Here is a 24,410-nt window from a genome sequence, read left to right as displayed (position 1 = left end):
AGTATTCTCTTGATGTTCTGAAAGAGTTTGAGAAAGAGTGACCCGATTGTTCCTTAAATGGCTGGTAGTTTTCACCAGTGAAGTCCTCAGGTTCTGTGTATTTCTTTATTAGGAGTCTTTGATTACTTGATTCAGCTTTAACTTACTGGTTTGTTTAGATTTTCTATTTTTTCATGATTAAATCCTGGTAGGTTTTTATATATATAGAAAATTTCCATTTCATACAAGTTTCCAATTTTATTGGCAAATAACTATTCAGAATAATCTCAAATAGTTCTTTGTATATCTGCTGTGTCAACTATTATGTCTCCTCTTTCAATGATAATTTTATTTCTTTGACACAAAATTTGAAAAGGACAGTCTCTTCAATAAATGGTTTTGGGAAAACTAGACATCCAGATTCAGAAGCATGAAAGTGAACCTTTATTTCATACCATATACAAAAATCAACTCAAAATGGATTAAAGGATTAAATGTAAGAAAAGAACAGCCATTCTCTTCCTAAATCCTTCCTTCTTTTTATATCTCCTGAGTAAAGTCATTATTCCCTACACATAGATATACATATGCAAATACTGCTTGCTACACACGGTTACACCATGCACCTGCACACGTGAATACACACACCCATTTGTTTATAATGCTAAGTGAAAACACACACACACACACACACACACACACACACACTCACAAAATACTGCCCAAAGGCATTTGTACCTGCTGCTCCCACACACTTGGACAACTCATCTCTCAGGTACCTATATGGCAATCTCTCTCCTCTCCTCTCCTCTCCCTCTTCCCAGCAGATACCAATTTATATATATGTATATATAAATATTTCTATGTTCCCAGTATCTTCCAGTAATTAAATAGCCATAGCTCTATTTGAATAAGTTACATGTCAAGAGAATAAACAATAAAGAAGCAGCAACAACAACAAAAAAATAGGTCCATATGAAGAACAAAAAACCCACTGGAGTCTGATGCTTTGGGATTCCTACTATCTGAAACAAAAAAGCAGCAAAGTATTAAAAGAAACAAGGGAAGGGCCAGAATGCTTTGGTTTAGAATGTATAAAGAAAATCAACCTTCCAAATATTCAAAAGAGCTGTTTATGCTTTCTAAATTACAGCTTTCGTAAATAAGTTTGTAACAATGACCTTTTCATTTTGGTAGGCTATTATAGGTGATAAATTTTATAGGAACTGACATGAATCCTTTAGGAATCTGTTTCACATTTCTACTCTCTAGGTAAAATCGAATTTTTGAAGACTCAATAGACAGTATAGGCAAATACTTTTGTGTAAATTCTAGTGAAGTTTTCAAATTTGACATATACCCATTTGTTACTACTCTATTACTGGAAAAAAGAACAGTCCTTAAAAAGCCTTGTGATAATTTTACTAAGAGCAGAAGTAAAATTTTCAACTTGCAATTTGCTTGTTTTGCTAGTACATTTCCATGGAGTTTAGGGGAACACAACTTCCAGGGTACATTAAAATGTAACCTTTAAACTTCCCAATGTAAAACATCACTTCCTGAGCAGAGATAGTACTCCAAGAACAATCAATCACTGCTAGGAAGAATATACACTCAACGTTGTTAATTAGTGCTGATGCACTCTTCTCTATGCCCTCATCTGTCATGAAGATTGTTTACAAATCTGAGTTATTAGTCTTTATTTGGGAAAGGATCTGGTTAATATCCTTAAGAGTAGAAATCATTCATCCATCCACTCTATAGTGGAGCATGATAATTCCTACCCCCAATACAAGTTACTGATAACCACCACCCCTCCACCAACCAAGAAGCTATAAATCAGAAATAGGGCAGCTCCTATGCAACCCTTGTTAATTCTGTTTACAATCTATCCAACAGAGAATGTTAGCAAGTCAGGGAAGAAGCTAGGTGATGGATCAGATGGTAGAAAAGCATAACAGATTAAAGAAAGAAAATAACAAAGTGACAAATTAAAATGCCATATGATTATAAAACATGGACTGAATTTAATAATCTTTAAAACAATAACATTACTAAATTTTCATATCATTTCAATTATACCCTTGACTGAAACACTGCAGAAAAATTAAAACTATGCTTCAGTGTGGGTTATGAATTTTTAATTAAACATAAAAAATTTAAACTTTGTAAATTTTAAAAAGTATAGGTTTCTAATATTAAGTAAAAGTCACACATTAGAAAAAAGCAAACTTCCCAAATTTTTTATATTTACTTAGGCTAAAACATGACATGAAATCTGTATTTTATATCAAATATGATTCAGCATTGTACACCTAAGATGTAGTTCTTTAGAAACTCCCACTGACATCATTTGCCTGGGAGGAATTCAATAAACCAGTTGACCCTGAAGGCTACCTAATAGATATCGTAGATCTACATATGTATTTTCCTCATTAAGAAAACCATTTTCCCTCACTAACACATTGTGGGCCATAAACACTTCTAATTACAGCAGTCTTCATGAAAAGGTTTTTATGCATTCATTCAATATTCATACATTCAGGTACTGTTTTAAGTGACGAAGTCCTTGGCTTTCATAAAGCTTAGCTTTTAATAGCAAAAGACAGACAAGAAACAAAATCAGGTGGCAATGAGACTATATAGATAAATTGAAACATAATGACCTAACAAAAAGGACTGGGTGGCTCCTTTAGATTAAGTGGTCAAAGAAGGCAACTTTGAGGTGCAAATGACAAAATGGAGCTAGCTAAAAACTAAGATCATAGGGGAAAGCATTTCACAAGCAGAAGAAACTAAGGTACAAATGAACTTGGAATGTTTTGGAAAAGGAAAAAATGATCAACAAGCTTTGAGAGCACGTAATGGGTAAGAAGGCATGAGAAGATGCCTGGATGTTATTTACTGCATAATCTGTCACTGGCCCAGTTCCATGTGATCATGTAGGTAAAGACAGGCAAGAGCCAGATCACATAGACCCAGTCAACTTGGATAAAGAGTTTGGATTTCATTCTAAATATGATAAGAAAGAACTTAAGGCTTTTAAGTAGAAGAATTATGTGATCTGTCATTTGTTATCATAGGATAACAAAGTTTCAAGCAAGAAAAACCAGTTAGGAGGATACTGGAATAATTAAAATGACAGGTGACAGTGGCTATGTTAGGCCATGGCCATGTCCACCCATGAAAAGCCCTTAAGTGCACATAAATTAAATATCTCTAGGTTTTGCAAGTGACAGTGGCCCAAAGATGGAAGAACAAGACTCCCAAAGAACTCAGTTCCCTGCCTTGCAGAAGCTGTGGTTTATAACAATGTAATAGTTTCCAGGTGCTTATGTGGCTGAATCTGTATCCTTCAGACATTCACCCTAGGTTGGCAGGTCTTAGTCACTCCTTAAGAACTTTTTCTAGCTCAGTCTTTGAGCAATTTGACAATGGCTAGCTTCACTAGCAATTTCACTAGAAATCAATATAGAAGTTGCTGAAAAAAATTAAAAATAGAACTTCCATCTGATCCAACTATACCACTTCTGAATATATACCCAAAAGAATCAAAGGCAGCTTACTATAGAGACACCTGCCTACCCACATTTACATGGCACTATTCACAATAGTCAGGTTATGGAATCAGCCTGGGTGCCCAACAGTGGGTGAATGAATGAATACAGACAATGTGAGACACACACACACACAAAATGGAGTATTCAGCCATAAAGATTAAAGAATGAAATTATGACCTTTGCAGGAAAATGGAAGCAACTGAAGATCATCATGTTAAGAGAAATAAGCCATCTCACAAAGAAAAGTATCACATGCTTTTCTCACATTTGAATCTAGGAGAAGCAAAAAAAAAGCACATGATGGTAAAGTAGAAGGGGGATTTAGAAATGCAGAAGGGGAAAAGGGGAAAGGAAATAAGAAACTGTAATAGGGTGAATAAGATCAAAGTACATTATATGCATGTATAGAAATGTCATAACGAAACTCCTTTGAATAATAAATAACTTAAAATTTTTTTAAAAACGAAAACACTGTTGACTTAATATCACAGCTGGCATTTAAAATAGTTTGCTGAGTGACAAGCCCTTCCCAACAGATATAGGATGAAAACCAGCAATATAAAATGGTGACAAAGGAGTTCCCTAATAACTATTTCCTCCATCCAGTTTCACAGAACTATTTCAGCTCTACCAAGCTGTAATTTGTGATCACTCCAATTGAAACTGCTATATATACTCTGTACTTTTTTAAAGACTACTATAATTAACAATAGTAACTAATCGCTATTAAGCATCTGCTACACACAAGACCAAATTTTCACAAGAATCTCATTTAATCTTTAAACCATTTATCAGAGATAGCTACTACTCTTACTTTCAGATGAGGGAAGTTAAGTGCAAGGCCTGAGTTCAAACATCAGTACCAGCACCACCAAAAAAAAAAAAAAAAAAGCCAGATGAGCAGATGAGGAAAGTTAAGACTTAAAGATGAACAATCACGTACATACTCTGCTAAGAAAATGCGAATAACTGAGGGGGAGAGATAGTGGGGGCAATGTAAATAATGTACAATATAAGTCTAATTGGAATTGTTACTATGAATCTCCCTTATAATTGAATATTTCCTAATAAAAAATTTATAAAGAAATTGTGAACAAAATCTCTCTAAATTCAAAGGCCTATGATCTTAACAACCATGCAATATTTCATGTGACAACTTAAATTGAACAAAGAAATACCACTAATATCTGATAGACTTTCAAAATAGAATACAGGTCAAAATAATCTTATTTATCATATACATTTAAGTCTTATATGTTGAAATAACTAATGTTCTAATTGGTGATTATTCTGACCATTTCATTAAAGTGAGTCCCTTCCTCTACTATTTCATTAATTTAGTTATACTCTATATTTAAACACAATAAAACATAATTTTTCACAAAAACAAACCCGTAATTCATCTTTGTATCAAAATATCCTCTATTGTCAGCCCAAATTTCTGAAAGTTTAATATTTTGAATAAAAAACAAATTATCTTATAATTTACTAATTAGACTCATCGTATGGAATAATTTCACACATACACTCTCCTAACTTTGGCTAAAACTTGACAGAGTACATGTATTTCTTTTCAATGTTAAGTTGCAAAACTCAGAACACAATGATGAATTTAAAACACATTTAAGCAGAAGATGACTGTGTTTATATAATAAGCATAATAATCCAGTTTTCATTTCCCATGTTTCTCTTGTTTTGCCAATGTATGAAATCTTTGTGAATTTTATTGCTATTTAACAAAATTATATCCCCAAAAAGAAAATGAATTCAGTCTACCATACTCTACTAATGTAATATCAGTTTGGAAAAAGAAACTGTAAAATATTCAGGAGACTCAGAGTGAAAGTCCTAATAGGCTTAACTGTAGTAGGATCTTTACCTACATGATCACATGCAACTGGGCCAGTGACAGATTATGCAGTAAATAACATCCAGGAAATTGCTCACCTACAATCTCTTCATTTTACAAATACAACATTTTATGTGACTACCTACTCTGCTACACGATGTCATTCTGAAAGAGAATATTGTAAATACAGGCAAGAAAGGGGTTACATCAAAGTCAAAAGTGAAAAAAACCCGATTCTTATACTATTAAATCTCACATAACACCATATTCACTTTCTGCAAAAATCAAATAGCTTATATAAATATTTGTTTTTAAAGCCTAGACATGGCACCACCAGCCCAGTCTGATAGCTCATCTAGTCTGATATTTGATCTTTGACAGTGACCAATGATAGAAGCCTCAAGGATCGCATAAACACTAACATAATGTATATAATTATGCACCACTATGCTATTATCGCATATGGTGGCTAGACTATATCCCAAAGAAATGAAAATTATTCTCAATTCCTCTTCCTCCTCTACAATTTCCTAAGATGATGGGAAACCTCCAATAAAGCATAAATTTAACTACAGACTTAAGTCAGTGCTTTGGTAACAGGACAACTGATTAAGAAATCATCTCTGAAAATGAAAAGTTGAACCCATAAATAGAATCTAAACATATTAAATTTTATAATTTGTAAAAGGGAGATTTCAATGAACTGAAAAGCAGCTGATTAAACCTTAAAACAAGAGACTACAATTTCTATCCATCATGCCACTCTGTGATACAGAAACAACACTGTTCTCTAGAGAATATGACAACATTAATAGTTTTAGTTCTTCAGAGAAATGGCATTCATACCTATATTATAATGGCTTCAAATTAAGGTTTGTATTTATTAAATGCTCATCTCAGTGTGCAAAACTACGTAATGCATAAATCTTGGTTTCCCCTTCAGGGAAAACTATTTCCTAAACAATTACCAAGGACCTTTGGAAAAAAAGTCTCTTGGCAGTATATATGGGTATTGATTTAACAACTCTTATAGTCAGGAAACAATTCCTGATCTAAATCCTCAAGGTGTAATATGAATTCCTTTTCTCTTTTTCTGACCTCAAGTAACTTGGCAAATAGCAGGTCAAATCATAATAATTCATATATCTGAACACCTTTATTAATGTCTCCTTCTCCAGATTACTGCGTTGCATGGGAATGAATGAACAGCAGTCCAGTATTGACTTCAATTTTATTTTTATATTCCATATCATAGCCCAAGAACCATCTCAAAAATCACTTTTCCATAATTCTTGCCAAGGATTGATCTTCCAAATATAACTCACTCTTTGTCAAAGAAAAATTATCTGAAATTCAGAACCCCAAAAATTCAGAAAAGGAAGTTTATAAGAGATAGGAGGAACAATGTATATAAAATTCCATGTAGACATTGCTTCCTTCTCTAGGATATAAGATTATTTAATGAAATATATCTCAAAACCTCTAAGACAGAGATAAAGCTACAATGTAGTATCATAAAATCTATAGCTCTATTGCTGCTGTCAATAATCCATGCTGCTTCCTCAGACCACAGAGAGCCAAAACACACATGATCAGAACTGAACTTACCTTCAAGGAATTAGCCAAAAGCAGTGAGCAATTATGATCGAGCAAGCATCAAAACAGTTACTGAACAGCATATATTCAGTGAAGGCAGGTCTTTACCACACTGCAATGCCTGAAATGGGGGTTTAATTCACATGTCTAAAAGATGTTTCTTAGAATGTGATGTACACTAAATTGTTCAGAGTGAATTTCAAAGAATCAATACCACTTGTGAAAAAGTCATTAAAAAATCATTCATACCATTAATTTTGTTCTATTAAATCTACTCACTCCAGAAATGCTGTTTCCAAATATTAAACCTATTTTCTTAGGAATAAAATCTGTCGGCTAGGCAATGTCTTAGGAAATTTTCAGTTCAGAACACTATACCAAAGTACCATATACTGATGTACTAAACAACCAACATTATTTCTCATGATCAAGGTGCTGAGATTTAGCGCCTGGTGAAAGCCCTCTTCCTGTTTGCAGATGTGCCACCTTCTTGCTGCATGCCTCATGTGGCAGAGAAAAATATCCTCTCTCTCATGTCTCTTCTAAAAAGGTAATCCCACTCAAGAGGGCTCTACTCTCATGATCTAATTAACTCCTAAAAGCACCCATCTCCAATACCATCATATTGGGGATTCAAGCTTAAGCATAAGGATTAGTGAGGAGACACAAACATTCAGTCCATAGCAGCAAATAAACTTTACTATACATAAATAAGTAGTAATAACTTACTTTTATTTCCCACCAAAGCAATCAGTGGCTGAGTTTCTGACTCCTCACTCACTTTCTTCACCACAGTATACCAATCTTCTAAATTCTCAAAGCTTTGATAATTTGTAATATCATATACCAAGAGGATTCCCTGTCACAAAAGAATTACAAAGTATTTGTAATGTACTACTTAAAAATATTAGTAACAAATACTCTTCAGATATGTCAAGCAGTGTAAAAATCCAAACACGGAATATTTTATGTACAGACTGATTTCAATTTAATTTAGTTCTTAGAAAATAAACAATACTAAATGTTTCCGTTCATGATAAATCCAGCAATTAAGATCCAATGTAAACAAATGTATATTTTTTATCAAAATTGTGTTTTCCCAATATGATAGCTGAGATATGCTTGGTAAACTGTAACAAATAAAAGAAGATTATATCACAGAAGTGAGAAAGGTGCAAGGTCTACAATCTTGCCTCTCACTTTCATGAGGTCAAATATTTAAACTTTTCAATAAATAACCATTTGCTCTACTCTTTATAAATATTTTCAAAAATGGAGATTCCACAACATCCCTTGATAGTCAATTTCAGTGTTTAACTCAATTAAATGAAATGCTGGCTTCCTCTTTTTGTCCTCTGTGCATCTGGAGAACAACTTGATACTATACTCTTTATAATAACCCTTCATATACTTGAAGATAGTTAAGTAACTTCTTTACAGACTGCTTTCCAGAGTAAACAAACTCAGTTCCTTAAATTTACCTCAAAGGGTCTATTTTCTGTCCCTTTAATCACAGTTGTTGATTCTTCCCAGGACACTCTACATAGAGTTTTTTGACATCCTCTTTAAAATGAGCAATGTAAAACTGGACATAATACTGTAATAAGAGTCTGAGCAAAGCCAAATACAACAAAGGGATTGCTTCCTGCCTCATATATCATATTCCTTTTAATTTATCCCATTATTTTGGGGAAAAGAATAAGAAATATATACACACACAAAAATGACAGTACCACATTCTTGATTTTCATCCAGTCTGTGGTCAAACACTTAACGTAAAGCTCTGCATATAGTACAAAGTCTAGACAACTATGGCATTTATGTCTACTTCTTAGGTTATAATAATAAAAAAAACTACTTTTTTTTTTTTACTACTAAGTATCAAGGTCATTAATTTTCATTAATCCTCACAACAATCATGAGAGGCTGGCATTATTATTCCCATTTTACTGATGAAAAGAGGTTACAATAACCAAAGTCACACACATAAGAGATGGAGCCAGGATTTCAGGAACACACTGACTAAAAACATTTGTCTGTCAATTACAAACTATGCATTGTGCTGGATCCTAGAAACACAAGTTCCACACGTCAAGGAACCAGACACATAAACAGGAAAGTGCATGTACACCAGTAATGCGCTGGTATTATTTGTCAGCTGGCTTCATGCTCAGTGGGAGGTTAGGATGGGTATATTATTTGAACCATTTGCCAAGATTCATGGTGTAAATGCTCCCCTGTGGCCATATTTGGGAGACATCACTGAGCACAGAGCTGGACAGGAGACCATTTATATAGCATTTCTACCATACAGATATACTAATTGTAAATAGCCCAGGAGCACAGATAACAAATAAGATAGTAAAATAATTAGCAAGTAATGCATGTTGAGCAACATAATACCTTTGTTTTCACAAAATTTCTGGGTTTATATAAATTTTAATCATGAATATATTCAATAACTGGCTCATAAAATTGTTGCAAATTTAACAGCTGATTTTCTGAAGCTAGAACAAGCTGAATTTAGCATAATGAAGTTACTGGTCTTCTGGTACTGTACTCTTTCATTAAACCACACTGACCCTTAAACTGCTTAGCTTCTCCAGATCTTAGGCTTCTTGTCTCTACAATCTTTAAATTAGTCTCTAAGAGCACATTAAATTTAAATGTTCTCTAATTTTTATAACAAGCCATTTTTCTGATTCATTTTTGGTAACTAGACATTATTTCTATTCCAAGATGCTTTGGAATTAGAATTATCTGAAATAAGAAATATAATTTTACTTTCCTTAGGAACAAAGCTCCAAAACTAACCTGTGAGGTTGACTAATCCTGAATTTAGTGACCCTAACTTCATTACTAACTCCATCCTAACTTTATTGCTTTGGGTAATACTATACTGCTTACTGAAAAGAACTCTATCCTTGGATTCCAGTCCTGCACCTACATTTATGTGGATCTGAAACAATGCTTCTATTATCCCATATTTAAAATACCTAGTAAGTCTATGTGACAAGGTGAAATAATAACAATACATAGTAAATAATTTAAAATATATTATAAAAATGCACAGAATTTTTTATTTTTCTGAGTAAACAAGAATCACATTTTCATGGCAACTTTGAGATACTCATTACTTTACATTCATTAAATAGAGTCTAGACCTATGATGCCTAAACCTTAAAATTTTTGGTACCCTTCAGGTCAATATATGAAAATCTTCATCTTAACATGAAGTAACACCTGAATATGACAAAATATACATAAATAAAACATGGCCGTCATCTACTGGTGATCAATACTAGATTAGTGATTCAGAATGAAAATTAAAGACCATGAATCTAGAACAGAGATTAGTAAACTATGGCCCAGGTGTCCAGACTACATGTATTTGAAGATAAAGTGTTATTAAAACACTGTCATACTTGTGTGCCTAAGCATTATCAATAGCTTCTTTTGATGAACAGCCACAACAGAGATAATAATGGCTTGCAAGGCCTAAAGTATTTACTATCTAGCTCTTTATAGGAAATATCTGCAAATTCCTGGACTAGACCAATGTGTCCCAATTCTTTTCAGTCAATGATTCTTCCAAATCTTTCAGGTAGGATAAACTCTTATTCACTAATCTAGTTATCCAACAACCCAAATGTCCTGTCCATGTGCTCAATACAATTCAACATAAAAACTATTATTTTTTCTTTGTTCTTACCATTGTAATTATATCAGTTTCTACCTTTACCACTATGGTAAAAATTCAAGAAGGAAAGATAAGAAAACCAAAAATATTAAAATACAAAAGGAATTCTAGGACTTTTGGTTTCAACTCTAACAAGCAAAGAACTTAGAAGTCATCACACCTGTCCTTACAAAAAAGAAAAAGCCTAAACACAATGAAAATCACTGACTTTTACTGAACTCATCAGAGAACTGAGGTTGCAGGGCAAATGAACATCCTCAAATGTAGACAAAAGAGAAAAATCCAGAGATTCATAGCCAAGAGCTGCTTACATGGAGCAGAACCTAGTGGAGGAAGTAATGATATAGACATCTAAATGGTAACTGTGACAAATTGCTAAAAGCTACTGTCTAGTTTGGGAATAAGAAACTCCTAGGAGTCTTCAGGTCACCCCCACACTTTCATGGATTTACTTCTGGGAACTTACTGAACAGTCAAGAAATATCCATTCGTGGCGAAGGCAAGGAGAGGAAGAATACATCTCATAGCAGGGAAAAAAGTTCCCAACTTTAGACTCACCTATCCATTCTGTCTCATTAAATGAGAGGAGCTAAATTATACTTGTGAAGGAACAGCTCAGTGACACAGGTCCACCTAAAGACCTTTTCATAAGAATATATAATTTTTACCTTTACCCATACTTTACCACAAAACCAACAGGGCTTGAGTATAATAAGCAACTGATGATCATTCAAAGAGCTACAAGAGCAGAGTGCCAGTGGCTCATGCCTGTAATCCTAGCTACTCCGGAGGATATTGATTCGAAGCTAGACTGGGCAAATAGTTCATGAGACCCTATCTAGAAAAACCCTTCACAAAAAAGGGCTGGTGGAGTGGCTCAAGGTGTAGGCCCTGAATTCAAACTCCAGTACCACAAAAAAAAAAAAAAGAGGTACAAGACATAGTTTCAACTAAGAAGGAGGTTTTTGAGAGCAATCCAAAAATGGATATGTGGGGGAGGGAGGGAGATTAACAACGCTATAGAAATTTAATGCCTCTGACACCCATACCTACAAGGCAGCACAACCAAAGCCAAAGTAACATGAAACCTCAAACTAAAATCCCATTTACTTGAACTCTTATTAAAATAAATTCATCATGTCCATCTTCCAATAGAAAATTACAAGACATTTCAAAAGGTACTCTGAAGAGAAAAAGCAAGCATCAGAACCAGATTCAGATATGGCACAGATTTTAGAATTACTAGACAGAGAATTTAAAATAACTATGATGTGTACAGGAAAGCAATGTGAGTCAACTCCCTGTATCTCAACTAGCAAAAACCCTTGGTCCTTCCTATTAGTGCTTATATTCTCTCTTCAGCAAAATTAGAGATAAGGGCAAAATAGTTTCTGCCTGGTAGCGAGGGGTAATGGTGGGTAAGTGGGGCGGGGTAAGGGGAGGAGTGGGGGGCAGGGGGGAGAAATGACCTAAACATTGTATGCACATATGAATAAAAAAATAATAAATAAAATAAAATAACTATGATGAATATGTTAAGGATCCTAATGGAAAAGATGGACAACATGCAAGAACAGGTGCATTACATAAACAGAAACTCTAAGGAATAATAAAAAGAAAATGCTAGATATCAAAAAATACCATAACAGAAATGAAGAATTCCATTGCTGGGAAAGTAGTAAAGTGGACACAGCCTAGAAAGGAATCAGTGAACTTGAAGATAGATCAATAGAAACTTGCAAAACCAAAATGCAAAAAGAAAAGAGAATGAATGGAACAGAATATCAAAGAACAGTATGATAATTCCAAGTGATACATCATATGCATAACGGAAACAGCACAAGAGAGATTCAAGTTTCAGAAATACTTGAATAATGCCAAGAAATTCTCAAAATTAATTATGAACACTAAACCACATATCCAAGAATTTCAGAGAATACCAAGTAGGATAAATACTAAAAACTCTACATGTAGGCATACCACATATTTAAGCCACACAAACAAAAAGTAAACAAGTCTTGAATGAAGCCAGAGAAAGGAGGGGTAATACCTTATTAATAAAGGAATAAAGGTAAAAATTACAGAAAAGTCCTCAGGAACAAAAATAAGAATTACAGAGAATTCCTCAGCAGAAAGCGTACCATATATTCTGAGCTCTCCCTCCACTGTTATTATCCTCTTCTGGGTGAGCATCTACTATTGCTTAAGTTCATCTTTGGCTCCGAAGCTATCCAGACCTTGGACTTAGTGGATCAACAGTCTATCCTCATCACCGAGAGGATGGTGTATTTACCAGGTACTTGGAAATTCTGGTAAAACATACATACGATGTTTGCCTTCTGGATATTATTGTTAGTGTCCTGCATTTGCCTTCTCAGTGGCAGAGAAAACTAACAGCTTGCTATGCAAGCTTCTCTTGGGTTTAATCTTAGTAAGGTTCTAAGGATCTGTCAGCAGTTTGGTGTCTCTGACAAGAAACTGACTGAAATATTGATGGAGAAGAAACAAGAAGCATAAAATGTGCAGATGAAACATCATTATCTTTCAAAAAAGAAGCCCATCAAAAAATGTATTTAGCATGTCATGGTTCACAAGGAAAAGAAGTAAAATGGATCTTCCAGAGACTTCTTGTTTTCCCTCTCTTGTTTCTCCCCCTGAACTGCAGTAGGGACTTTGGGTTGGAACTATGGGCTGTAGAGGGTACGTACATGCATGGTTAGAAGGCCTGTGCAGTCTTCTCATGAAAGAATGTCCTCAGGTGGTGGAATCAAGCATTAGAGACTCAAATAAAGCCTTAATTTCATGGCAGGGGGTGGAGGGGGGATGTTGGAGAAAACTCAGAAAAAACAAATACTGAGGGAATTCACTGTCATCAAACCTGCTCTGGAAGAAATATGTTTAAGGTCTCTTCAAGAAGAAGGAAAATGATAAGGAGTCAAAAACCAAGTTGTACATAAGAGAAAATAAATAACACACAAAAAAACATCAAATAACCAAGGCAAGAGAGGGCAATCATGTGGAAAAAGAACTAAGTCACTGCCTGACTTTAAATTACACTACAAAGCTACAGTAATTAAAATAGCATGGTACAGACAAAAAAAAAAAGATCCATCAACCAATGGAACAAAATACCCAGAAATGAGCCACATGTGTACACTCCATTGATTTTTTTTAAAGTGCTAAGAATACATAATTGGAAAAAGATAGTTTCTTCAATAAAAGGTGTTGGAAAATTGGAGATCCACATGCAGAAGGATGAAATTGGATACTTATCTCATGCCACACAACTCAAACAGATTAAGACTTAAGCGCAAAAACCAAAAGTGTAAAACTACTAGAAGAAAATAAAGGTGAAAAACTGTATGACATTGGTCTAGGCAATGATTTTTTTCTGGATTTTACTCCAAAAGCACAGGTAATAAAAGCAAAAATAGACAAAAGGTATTACATCAAACTAAAAGGCTTCTGCACAGCAGAGAAAACAACAGTGGGAGTGACAACTTACAAACTGGAAGAAAATATTTGCAAGCCAAATATCCAGCAACAAGCTGATGTACAAAAGATATAAAAAACAAAAAACTCAAGAGCAAGAAAAAAATTAAGTGGATAAAGGAACTGAATATGCATTTCTCAAAAGATTTAAAAATTGTCAATGGATACATGAAAAATGCTTTGTATTAGTAATCAGATGAATGCAAATAAAAACCACAATAGCTGGATGTGGTGGTGCACACCTGCAATCCCAACTAGTTAGGAGGCTGACACAGGAAGATTACAAGTTTGAAGACAAACAGGGCAACTTAGTGACATTCAGTCTCAAAATAAATTTTTAAAAAAAGAAAAGGAACTGTACTCACTGGTAGAGGACTTGCCTAGCATGTGTGAGCCCTAGGTTCAATCCCCAGAACCACAAACACACACATACACACACACATGTGCATACATGCACACATGCACATACACAATCAGATAACATCTCACATATTTCAGAATAGCTCTTATCAAAATACTACAGATAACAAATTTTGGAAAGAATGTGTGAAAAGGTTCCTGTACATGGTTTTTGGGAATGTTCATTAGTAGAGCCATTAAAAAAAAACTATATGAAGGTTCCTCAAAACACTAAAAATAGAATTACCGTGATTCATCAATTCAACTTTGCAGTATTTACCCAAAAGATTTGAAGTCAGTTTGCCAATGAAATTTCTGCACTCCCATGTTCATTTTAGCCTTATTCATGATAGACAAGTTATGGAGTTTATAAGCGGATGGATGGATAAGAAAATGTGCCATGTATACACAATGAAATACTATTCAGTCATTAAAAAAGGAAATTCCTTTTCTGTCATTTGACAAATTCCTTTTGTCATTTGTGACAAAATGGATGTGTATTAAAGAACCTAACGCTAAATGAAATGAGCCAAGCACAAATATCCTGTGTTCTCACTTACATGTGTAATCTAAAACAATCAAACTCATAGAAACAGAGAGTAGAATGGTAATAACAGAGGTTTGGGAGAGGGATGAGGAAGATGATGACCAAAGGGCACAAAATCTCTCAAAGGGAAGGAATACTTTTCCTTTTTAAAAACTATTGTACAACAGTTCTGGTGCACATAGTTAATGACAGCCTATCATACACTTCGAAATTTCCAAAAGAGTAAATTTGAAATGCGCTCATACCAAAAATGGTATTTGAGATGCTGGGTAGGTTCACGGGCTTTAACTATTTCCACTTGTATTCATAAATCATAATATCATTTTATATACCATAAATATATATAATTATAAATTGTCAATTTATAATAAACTTTAAAATAGAATCATACAGGATGAAAAATGAAGGCGGGAGGGAGAGAGGAAGGGAGGGGGGAAGAGGGGAAGGAAGGAACGAGAATGTCAGAGAAATATCAGAGAAGGAATAAATGAAGGCAAATAAAATCATTTATTTTTCTAATTATAAATTCACCTAAAATACATCTGTTTAAAATAATAAAGGTAACAATTAACTGGATGATTATGGCATATGAATATGTCAGATGAATCACAATAATGACATAAGGGAAAGTAAGGATGAATTGAGAATATTTTCTTCTGAAGTATCTACACTACATGTGAAGCAATACAGTGTTATTTGAAGACGGACTTAGATTAGTTTTAAAATGTATATTGCAAACTCTAAGGCAATCACACACAAAAAAAAGCTTAAAGAAGTATAAAGGGTGTACTAAGAGATAAAATACTCAAAAAATCAGGAAGGCAGGAAAAGAGTAGAAAAGAAACAAAGAACAAGTACAACCAACAGAAGATGAACGTGACAAATTTTAACTCAACTGTATCAATACTCATTTTAAATGTAAACAGTTGAAGTATACTAATTAAAAGACAGATTATCAGCAGAGATGAAAAATTACAATTATATGTTGCCTGTAGGAAATTAATTTTAAATATAAAAAACACAGGTAGGTTAAATGTAAAGAGATGGAAAAATACCAGCTATACATTAATATAAAAAGTTGGAATAGCCATATTAATTTCAGACAAAGCATACTTCAGAATAAGGAAAATTATCAATTACAAAGACTGGCAGAATGTTAATGAGGTCATTTCTTAAAGAATACATAATAATCCTCAATGGACATGCACCCAAAAGCAGACCATTAAGATATATGATTACTAATACAAAGCATTTTTCATGTATCCATTGACAATTTTTAAATTTTTTGAGAAATGCATATTCAGTTCCTTTATCCACTTAATTTTTTTTCTTGCATCTGACATATCAAAACCGAAATAACAGGATGTAAACCATTTGAACAGATCTATAACAAGCAACAAGATTGAAGCAGTAATAGTCTTCCAACAAAGAAAAGTCAGTACCTGATGGACTCACTGCCAAATTCTACCAGACCATTAAAAAGGAACTAACACCAAATACTCCTCAAGCTTTTCCATGAAGTAGAAAGGGAGGGAATATTACCAAACTCATTCTATGAAGACAGTACTACACTCATTCCAAAAACCAGACAGAACACAATGAGTGAGAGAGATAGAGATAGAGAGAGAGAGAGAGAGAGAGAGAGAGAGAGAGAGAGAGACCACCTATAGACCAATCTGTTTGATGAACAAAAATTCTCAATAAAATACTTGTAAACTTAATTCAACAGTGCATTAAAAAGATCACACACCATGACCAAGTTGTATCATTCCAGATATGCAAGGATGGCTCAATATATATAAATCAATAAATGTAAAAGAATTATGTAATAATCAAAGACAAAAATCCCATGATCCTCTCAATTGACAAAATCCAACATTCTTTTATGATAAAAGCTCTGAAAAAATAGTAATAGAAGGGCTGTCCCTCAACCTAATAAAGGCTGTATATGACAAGCCTATAGCAAACATCATAATAAACAGGGAAAAACTGAAATCATTTCCTCTAAAGTCAGGACAGAGACAAGAGCATCCACTCTCCCCACTCTTATACAATAGAGTACTGGAATTCCTCGCCAGAGCAATGTGGCAAGAGAAAGAAATAAAAAGGATTCAAATAGGGAAGGAAGAAATCAAATTATCCCTATTTGCAGATGATATGATTCTATACCTAAAAGACCCTGAAAATTGCACCACTTTCCTCAACATAGCAGGATATACAATCAACACACATAGTAGCTTTCTATAACCAACAATGAACAGGCCGAGAAAGAAATCAGAAAAATAACCCCATTCACAAGAGCCTCAAAAAATGAATAAATAAAATAGCTAAGTATAAACTTAACCAAAGAGGTGAAAGACCTCTACAATAATAGCTATAAAACCTAGAAGAAAGAAATTACGAAGCCACCAGAAGATGGAAAGATCTCTCATGTTCATGGATTGGCAGAATTAATATGAAAATGGTGACACTAATGAAAGCAAACTACAGGTTAATGCAATGCTCATCAAGTCCCCATGTCATTCTTTGCAGAAATACAGAAATCAATCCTAAATTTCACACAGAAGCCCCTGAATAGCAAAAGCAACCCTGAGCAAAAAGAGCAACACAGGAGGTACCACAATACTGGACTTCAAAATTATACTACAGACCCACAGTATCACAAGCAGCATGGTACTGGCACAAAAACAGACATGAAGACCAATGGAACACAATGGAAGACCCAGAAATAAAACCACACAGCCACAGCCATCTCAGTTTTGACTATGAGACAAAAACGTACATGGGAGAAAAGACAACCTCTTCAACAAATGGTGCTGGGAAAACTGGTTCTCTAAATCCAGAAGACTGAAACTAGACCCCTGTCACCCTCTACAAAAATCAACTCCAAATGTATCAAAGATATTTACTATAAGATCTGAAACTGTGAAACTACTACAAGAAAACATAGGGAAAACTATAGGTAGGTTTAGGTAATTACTTTCTCAATAGAACTCCAATTGCCTAGGAAATAAGAGCAAGAATTGACAAATGGGACTGTATCAAATTAAAAAGTGTCTACACATCATAAGAAACAATTACCAGAATCAAGAGACAAGTCACAGAATAGGAGAAAATCTTCCCCAGCTATTCACAGATAAAGGATTAATATCCAGAATACACAATGAGTTAAGAAAATTGAACAGCAAAAAATAATCCAATTAATAAGAAATACAAATGGCTAATAAATACATGAATGGTCAACATCTTTAGTTATAAGGATGCACATCAAAACTGCACTAAGATTTCATCTCACCCCAGTCAGAATGGTAATCATCAAGAAAACTAGCAGCAACAAATGCTGGCAAGATTCGATGAGAATATAAACTAATACAATTCTATAAAAATCAACATGGAAGTTTCACAACAAAACAAAAACTAACCTATCTTATGACCCCACCATACCACTCTTAGGCGTGTATCCAAAGGAGTTTTAATCAATACACAAGAGAGAAACCCGCACATCCATGTTTATTGCAGCTCTGTTCACAATAGCCAAAGTCTGGAATCAGCCAAGGTGCCCAACAACTGATAAACAGATAAAAAAAAAATATTTTACACAAACACACACACTCCTACCATGAAATATTACTCAGCCATAAAGAAAAATGAAGTTATATCATTTGCAGGAAAATAGATGTAACTGGAAATCATCATGTTGAGCAAGATAAGACAAGCTCAAAAAGCCAAATATCATAATTTTGCTTATTCACAGACTCTATACCTAAAATGATGATGTTGAGAATAATGCAGCATGAATATAACAGGAGGACTCTAAGTGGGGAAGATCAATGAGCGGCGGGAAGGAAAGGATACTGAGGAGTGAAGAGAATGGAAGCCTGTTACGCATATGTAGACAGAAATCAAACCCACCAAACACTTTGAAAGAGTAAAGAGGAAGGAGGGCGGGTACAGGAATATAACATAGGAAGAGATCTGTTTAAAGTACACTACACACATCTATAGAATTATTACAAACAAATCCCTTTGTGTTACTATAGTATGCTAATTTAAAAATAAAATAACATAAATACTTGTGAGATGCAGAAAAAGCAATGCTTAGTTACTGAGTGTGGTGGTGTGTACACTATAATTGGAAGGCTGACGTAAAAAGATCTCAAGTTCAAGGCCAGCCTGGGCTACATAGAGAGACCCCAGCTCAGTTAGAGAAAAATAGGGAGGGGAGGAAAAGCAATGCTTACTAAAAAATGTTTAGCACTGAATACATATATCAGAAAAGAAGAAAGCTCAATAATCTAAGATCCTGTTACAGGAAACCAGAAGAAGAAAATAATTACTAGAGTAGAAATCAATGAAACTAAAAAAGAGAAATACAATACAGAAAACCAACAAAACCAGAAGCTGGTTCTTCAAACGGATCAATTTTTTAAATGGAAAAACAACACAAATTAACAATATCAGAAATAAATGAAAGTCATCCTACTGACACCACAGCTATTAAAGGATAATAATATGAGCAACTTTTTGAGCACAATTTCATACAGATAAAACAGATCAATTGTTTGAAATGCATTCCTTACCAAAACTTTTGATACTTGAGGCCTCTACATGTCAGCCTTGGCCCCAAGAAGCCAAAACTCTTTAAGAACTCATCTCTGCAAAAGCCTATAATAAAAGCACCTTCAAATCTGAGTCTCTTAACCACAATTCAGAATTCTCCTGACTCCATCCAGAAAACTATTGGAATATTCCTACCCACAAACAAGTTGAGTTCCCTCAGAAATGCAACATGTAACCTCAACTGAAATCTGAAGCAGTCTCCTTGGGACTGCGGGATCTAATTTTATTCCAATCTTTGTGGCCATCTGAGCCCATCACTAGGTCTTGTGTCCCAGACAGCTCTTGTTATCACCCACTCACAGGCCATTTATCTTCCTCCTATGTCTTCATCCCTATATAACCCTATGTTTCCTCTAATTTTCAGCCTCCAAGTGCTCTTCTTCTTCTCAAACCTTTTTTTATGACGTTTGGAAATCAGATTTCAAGTTTAAGAAATCTTTTTGCATCTTCAAATTCTTCAATGAAGAACAGCTTCTTCAAATTTAAACTCAAAAAATATAAACACATTTGATAGCCCTGTTCAGAACTGATGTAGGATACATAGATACAGAACATCTCTATTTTTATGCCTTTTACTGTACTTTTTACCTGCCCCTCCAATTCCAAAAAGATACTACCACACCTTCTTTTTTAAGACTTTTATACAAATATTACATAAGATTACTTTATATAGTATTTTGTTTTCATCTGCTTTATCATAGTAACATCAAAATATTGCATAGATTTCATTCTATAATTTAACCGGCATTAAGCATACTTCACATAATATTGAATCTCAAAAATGAAAGGTTCCCTCATTCCCAAAATGCAGATTATTTTTTTCTTCCTGAGCTGCAAGAGAAATAATCTACATTTAGTTCTTAGTCACATACATTAATTAAAGCATACAGACTATACAATATCTGTAACATAGTATCTTGCTATATAAGTGTAACCTTCAAAACACACAGATGCAAAAGGGCTATAAATATAGCTATAAAATGGCAAACATCCAACTAAAAAATTCATAGTAAAATAGAACAGTTGGTTTCAAGGAGGCCAGTTTTCAGATGTGCTCTCTTCCCAGGTGTCACACAGGCCCCAAACCCTTTTGTTAGCTCATCCTTGTGGGGCACTGACACACAATAGTAGTTGTGTTCTACCTTACAGATGACTACACTTCATTGAGTGTATGCTCAGTAAGGCAGTGTTTGCAAACCACTTAGATTCCAGGATGGAAAGAGCTACAAAAATGAAACATCCAGTCCTTCTCTGAGGTTTGTTATTAGCCTCTGTTAGCCACAGGTAACAGGGCACTAAACACTATGTACTGTGTGTTTGCTCCTAACCACTGAGAAAAATAGCCTATAATATCTTTCAGAAGACTCCGAGAAAATTTCAAGTTAATTTAAAATCTGGGAACTTAACTGGACATATTTCAATTCTTAGAACTAGTTCTTGACAAAATATCTGACTAATTCTTTTTGGGTGTCAATGTAACTTAGTTTTAGCCAACACTATTCAATAGATTATTGAATTTAATGTTACTGGGAGAAGAAGTGAAAAGGCTTTTATTTGGACCAAAATTAACTTCCAGCCTACAAATAAACTTCTTCCTGGATGTTAAGAAATGCTTTAGCTTATTAGCCCAGACATATATAATTTTTTCTATATACCACACAGAAGTTAGAGAACTTAAACAAAATCCTAAATAACACATTAAATTGATGTCCTCAAAACAGTGTGCCAAAATATTACTTATGAAGGATTTCTGTCCTGTAGCACACAGGTACCAAATTTGAGATTCATGAGTCAGGCAATAGAAAGTATCCATCTCAACTCTTAAAGCAATATAGATCTCCTTTGAAGAATAGTTATATAATTGTATAACACAAAGTCATTAAATATATTAGAATATTTTTGAAAGAATTATTTCTAAAAAGTAACATTCAAAAAATGTCATTTGTTTTTCTTAAATGCCCTTTCTATTCTCCTGCTAAGAAGTCAATTTTTCTCCATCTGCCCTTCTGCATCTGCTATTAAAATGGTATATAAGCCCCAAGTTCAAATCAACTCCTTGTCATATTCTTTTGTGAATACCTGTGGAGTCACATGTATTTAAATGTTTCTTTCTTTTGGTAATCTATCGTCAGTTTAATTCACAGTCCCCTCTCATAAGTTAATATGATACAGTAGAAGAAAACTTTTTCTTCCCCAACAAATTTTAATAACTAGGGAAAGGGAATCTGAAGACACTATAAAGGAAGAAATAGGAATTATTGCCTTTTGTCAACCACTGTGCTAAGACATATTGTCCAACTAAGAATAAAAGAATTGGAACTTCAAAAAGTTCCAATTTATGGTAACAATGACTCAGCGTTTCTCTGGTCTGAATATGCCATTTATATAAATTTTAACAAAATGCAAAGTAAAAGTACTTCTGTGTATTTTATATAACATTCAATTAAGAATCTACAGAAAGTAATTTATGGCAGTTTATTTCATTATCTCAGAATTCCCTGTTTCCTAGGACAATTTCACGAAAATGTTCATGAATTTCTCAGAAATACTATACTACTTTGTTGTTTAATGTAACAGGTTATGTGCTTACAACAGTCAAAACAAACTACAAAATATAAGCAACATAAAGCTTCAGTGAAAGAAAAAAATCAAATGTACCTTCAAGATAAAGGCCTTATAATATGATAAGTTCTAATAAGGTATAAAACATTCACCTTCTCCCAAGAAATGAAGTACATTAAGAAAACAGACATTTTATTAAACCCAAGAACTCTAAGATCGAAATTCTTAAAATGGTTACAAATTTTCACATTAATGCCTTCTGACTGATTGTAAGCAACAATGCAACTATATAAAATATACACTGATTTAAGGGAATGTTTACCTAACATTGTGAACATACTAAATTCCACAGCTTATGCACTTTAGAATAGTGAATTCTATATTATGCGATTTTCATTATCAATATTAATTTTTAAATAATACTAATGTATTTTAAAATTTTTAAATAGATTAAATAATAAATTTTAAATAAAACAGAATTAACAGAAACCAATTCATGAGCACTGTATTCCTCTAATTTTTAAGTGAAGAAAAAAGACTTAAATTAATTTTATATTATTATTTACCCTGAGATGCATAAAGTACTCCTGTTCTTCACTAAGTAGCTGGACTGTTAAAAGCTGGCTACTATTAAATCTAGAGTCAAGTATCAGTAGATGTTATATCAGTATGATTTTTCATTAAAAATAAAAAACTCTGAATGTGGCTTGAATATAGCTCTTATGGGGCAAAAAGGGAGAACAGTGTTAATTTCAAATCCAGTTTAATCAGTCCTCTGAGTTAAACAAGGACTATGTCTTCCTACATATCTCTGTCCAGCCAGTTTTCTTTAGATTAATATCTACTTTGAACCTAACCAGTTTAAAACAGCAACAAAAGAGGCAGACTCTAAAATTTTAGGTAAACCTTTTAAAAATGAATGTGCATAAAATATCATGACACATAATTACAAGCATAAATGTTATACAAGAACAGAAAGATTTTGCAGGAGACAAAAAGAATGTAGAAAAGACAAAAAAGAAAGTTATTATGAGTAATAAAAACTCTCAGGCTTTTCTACATGACTCAGAACCTAATTAGCCTTATTTATACTTCTCTGAATATTTTACACAATAAATGAGAATGTATTTGACAAGAATCAAATTTTGGACTGTACAGTACCAACATTCTCTCTGCCTATAGATTCACTTCTCATAAGAAAGAGTTCCACACAACCATATTATGTTCCTCCTATTTAAAATGCCAAACTCCAATATAGAATTAAATGAAGATTTTGAATATTATCCTTACAATGTCTCATGATGAGGAGGCAGGTAAACACTAATTAAAAATGTTAGAAAAAGAAATAATAAAGAAATAGCACATGAATAATTACTGCACAGAGTTCAGTAAGCACCATGTCTATCATTTTCAACTACATGCCACATACTCTACTCCATCAGACCATGACATTCCGAGTCTCAGTCATTAAATCAAAAGCAAACAGCCAAAGCATTAAAAAGGCAATTATTCTTAATTGAATATGTTCAGAGAGAAATAATTTTTGAAGTATATTACAACCATATATACTTTTTATTTACATAATCTTATTTAAAAACATAAATTATGTCTATTACAACCCAAGAATTTTTATGTAATTATTTAGGTGACTTTTCTTGCTCTACACAGATTTCTTCTGGAAGTATATTATTATCATATTTAAAAACTGTATGTTCTTCATACACATAATCATATTGACTATTATTGAGTGTCTACTAAATAATTCACAGCCCAAAAATATAGACACAAAATATAGGTGAAGTTTTCACCTATATTTTTTCAATCAGTTTATATGGCAGTAGTCACTGTAACCAAATAAATAATACCAAATATCATTTATCATTGTATTTATTCAACTACTGACTACACTATCTAGTAATATAAGCAGTACATGAAAGCTGTGAAGGTTTCCAACTCCCACTAGTTAGTATCACCAGTTCCCTTACCCAAACCGTTCCAAATATAGTCTGGGAAAGATGAAATCAAAGGGAAATTAATCAAATTAATTTTACAAATGAAAAATTAATCTCTCTACATGTCAAATAAAAAAATCAAATTAGAAAAAAA

The 24,410-nt window shown here is 33.5% G+C and overlaps 1 protein-coding gene across 7 annotated transcripts in view; it reads right to left on the bottom strand.

Moving 5' to 3' along the window:
- The window catches only part of Rab28 (RAB28, member RAS oncogene family), a 107,758-nt gene that overhangs the window by 73,451 nt on the left and 9,897 nt on the right, over positions 1-24,410 (bottom strand). For all 7 annotated transcript variants that reach the window (XM_074042603.1, XM_074042604.1, XM_074042602.1 and 4 more), the window contains exon 4: positions 7,714-7,843. In XM_074042603.1, the coding sequence (XP_073898704.1) occupies positions 7,714-7,843 (130 nt within the window). The remainder of the gene's footprint in view (positions 1-7,713; positions 7,844-24,410) is intronic.

The sequence above is a fragment of the Castor canadensis genome, chromosome 9 (genome assembly GCF_047511655.1).
Source record: "Castor canadensis chromosome 9, mCasCan1.hap1v2, whole genome shotgun sequence".
In the NCBI taxonomy this organism is placed as follows: Eukaryota; Metazoa; Chordata; class Mammalia; order Rodentia; family Castoridae; genus Castor; species Castor canadensis.
This window is presented reverse-complemented; position numbering and strand designations above follow the sequence as displayed.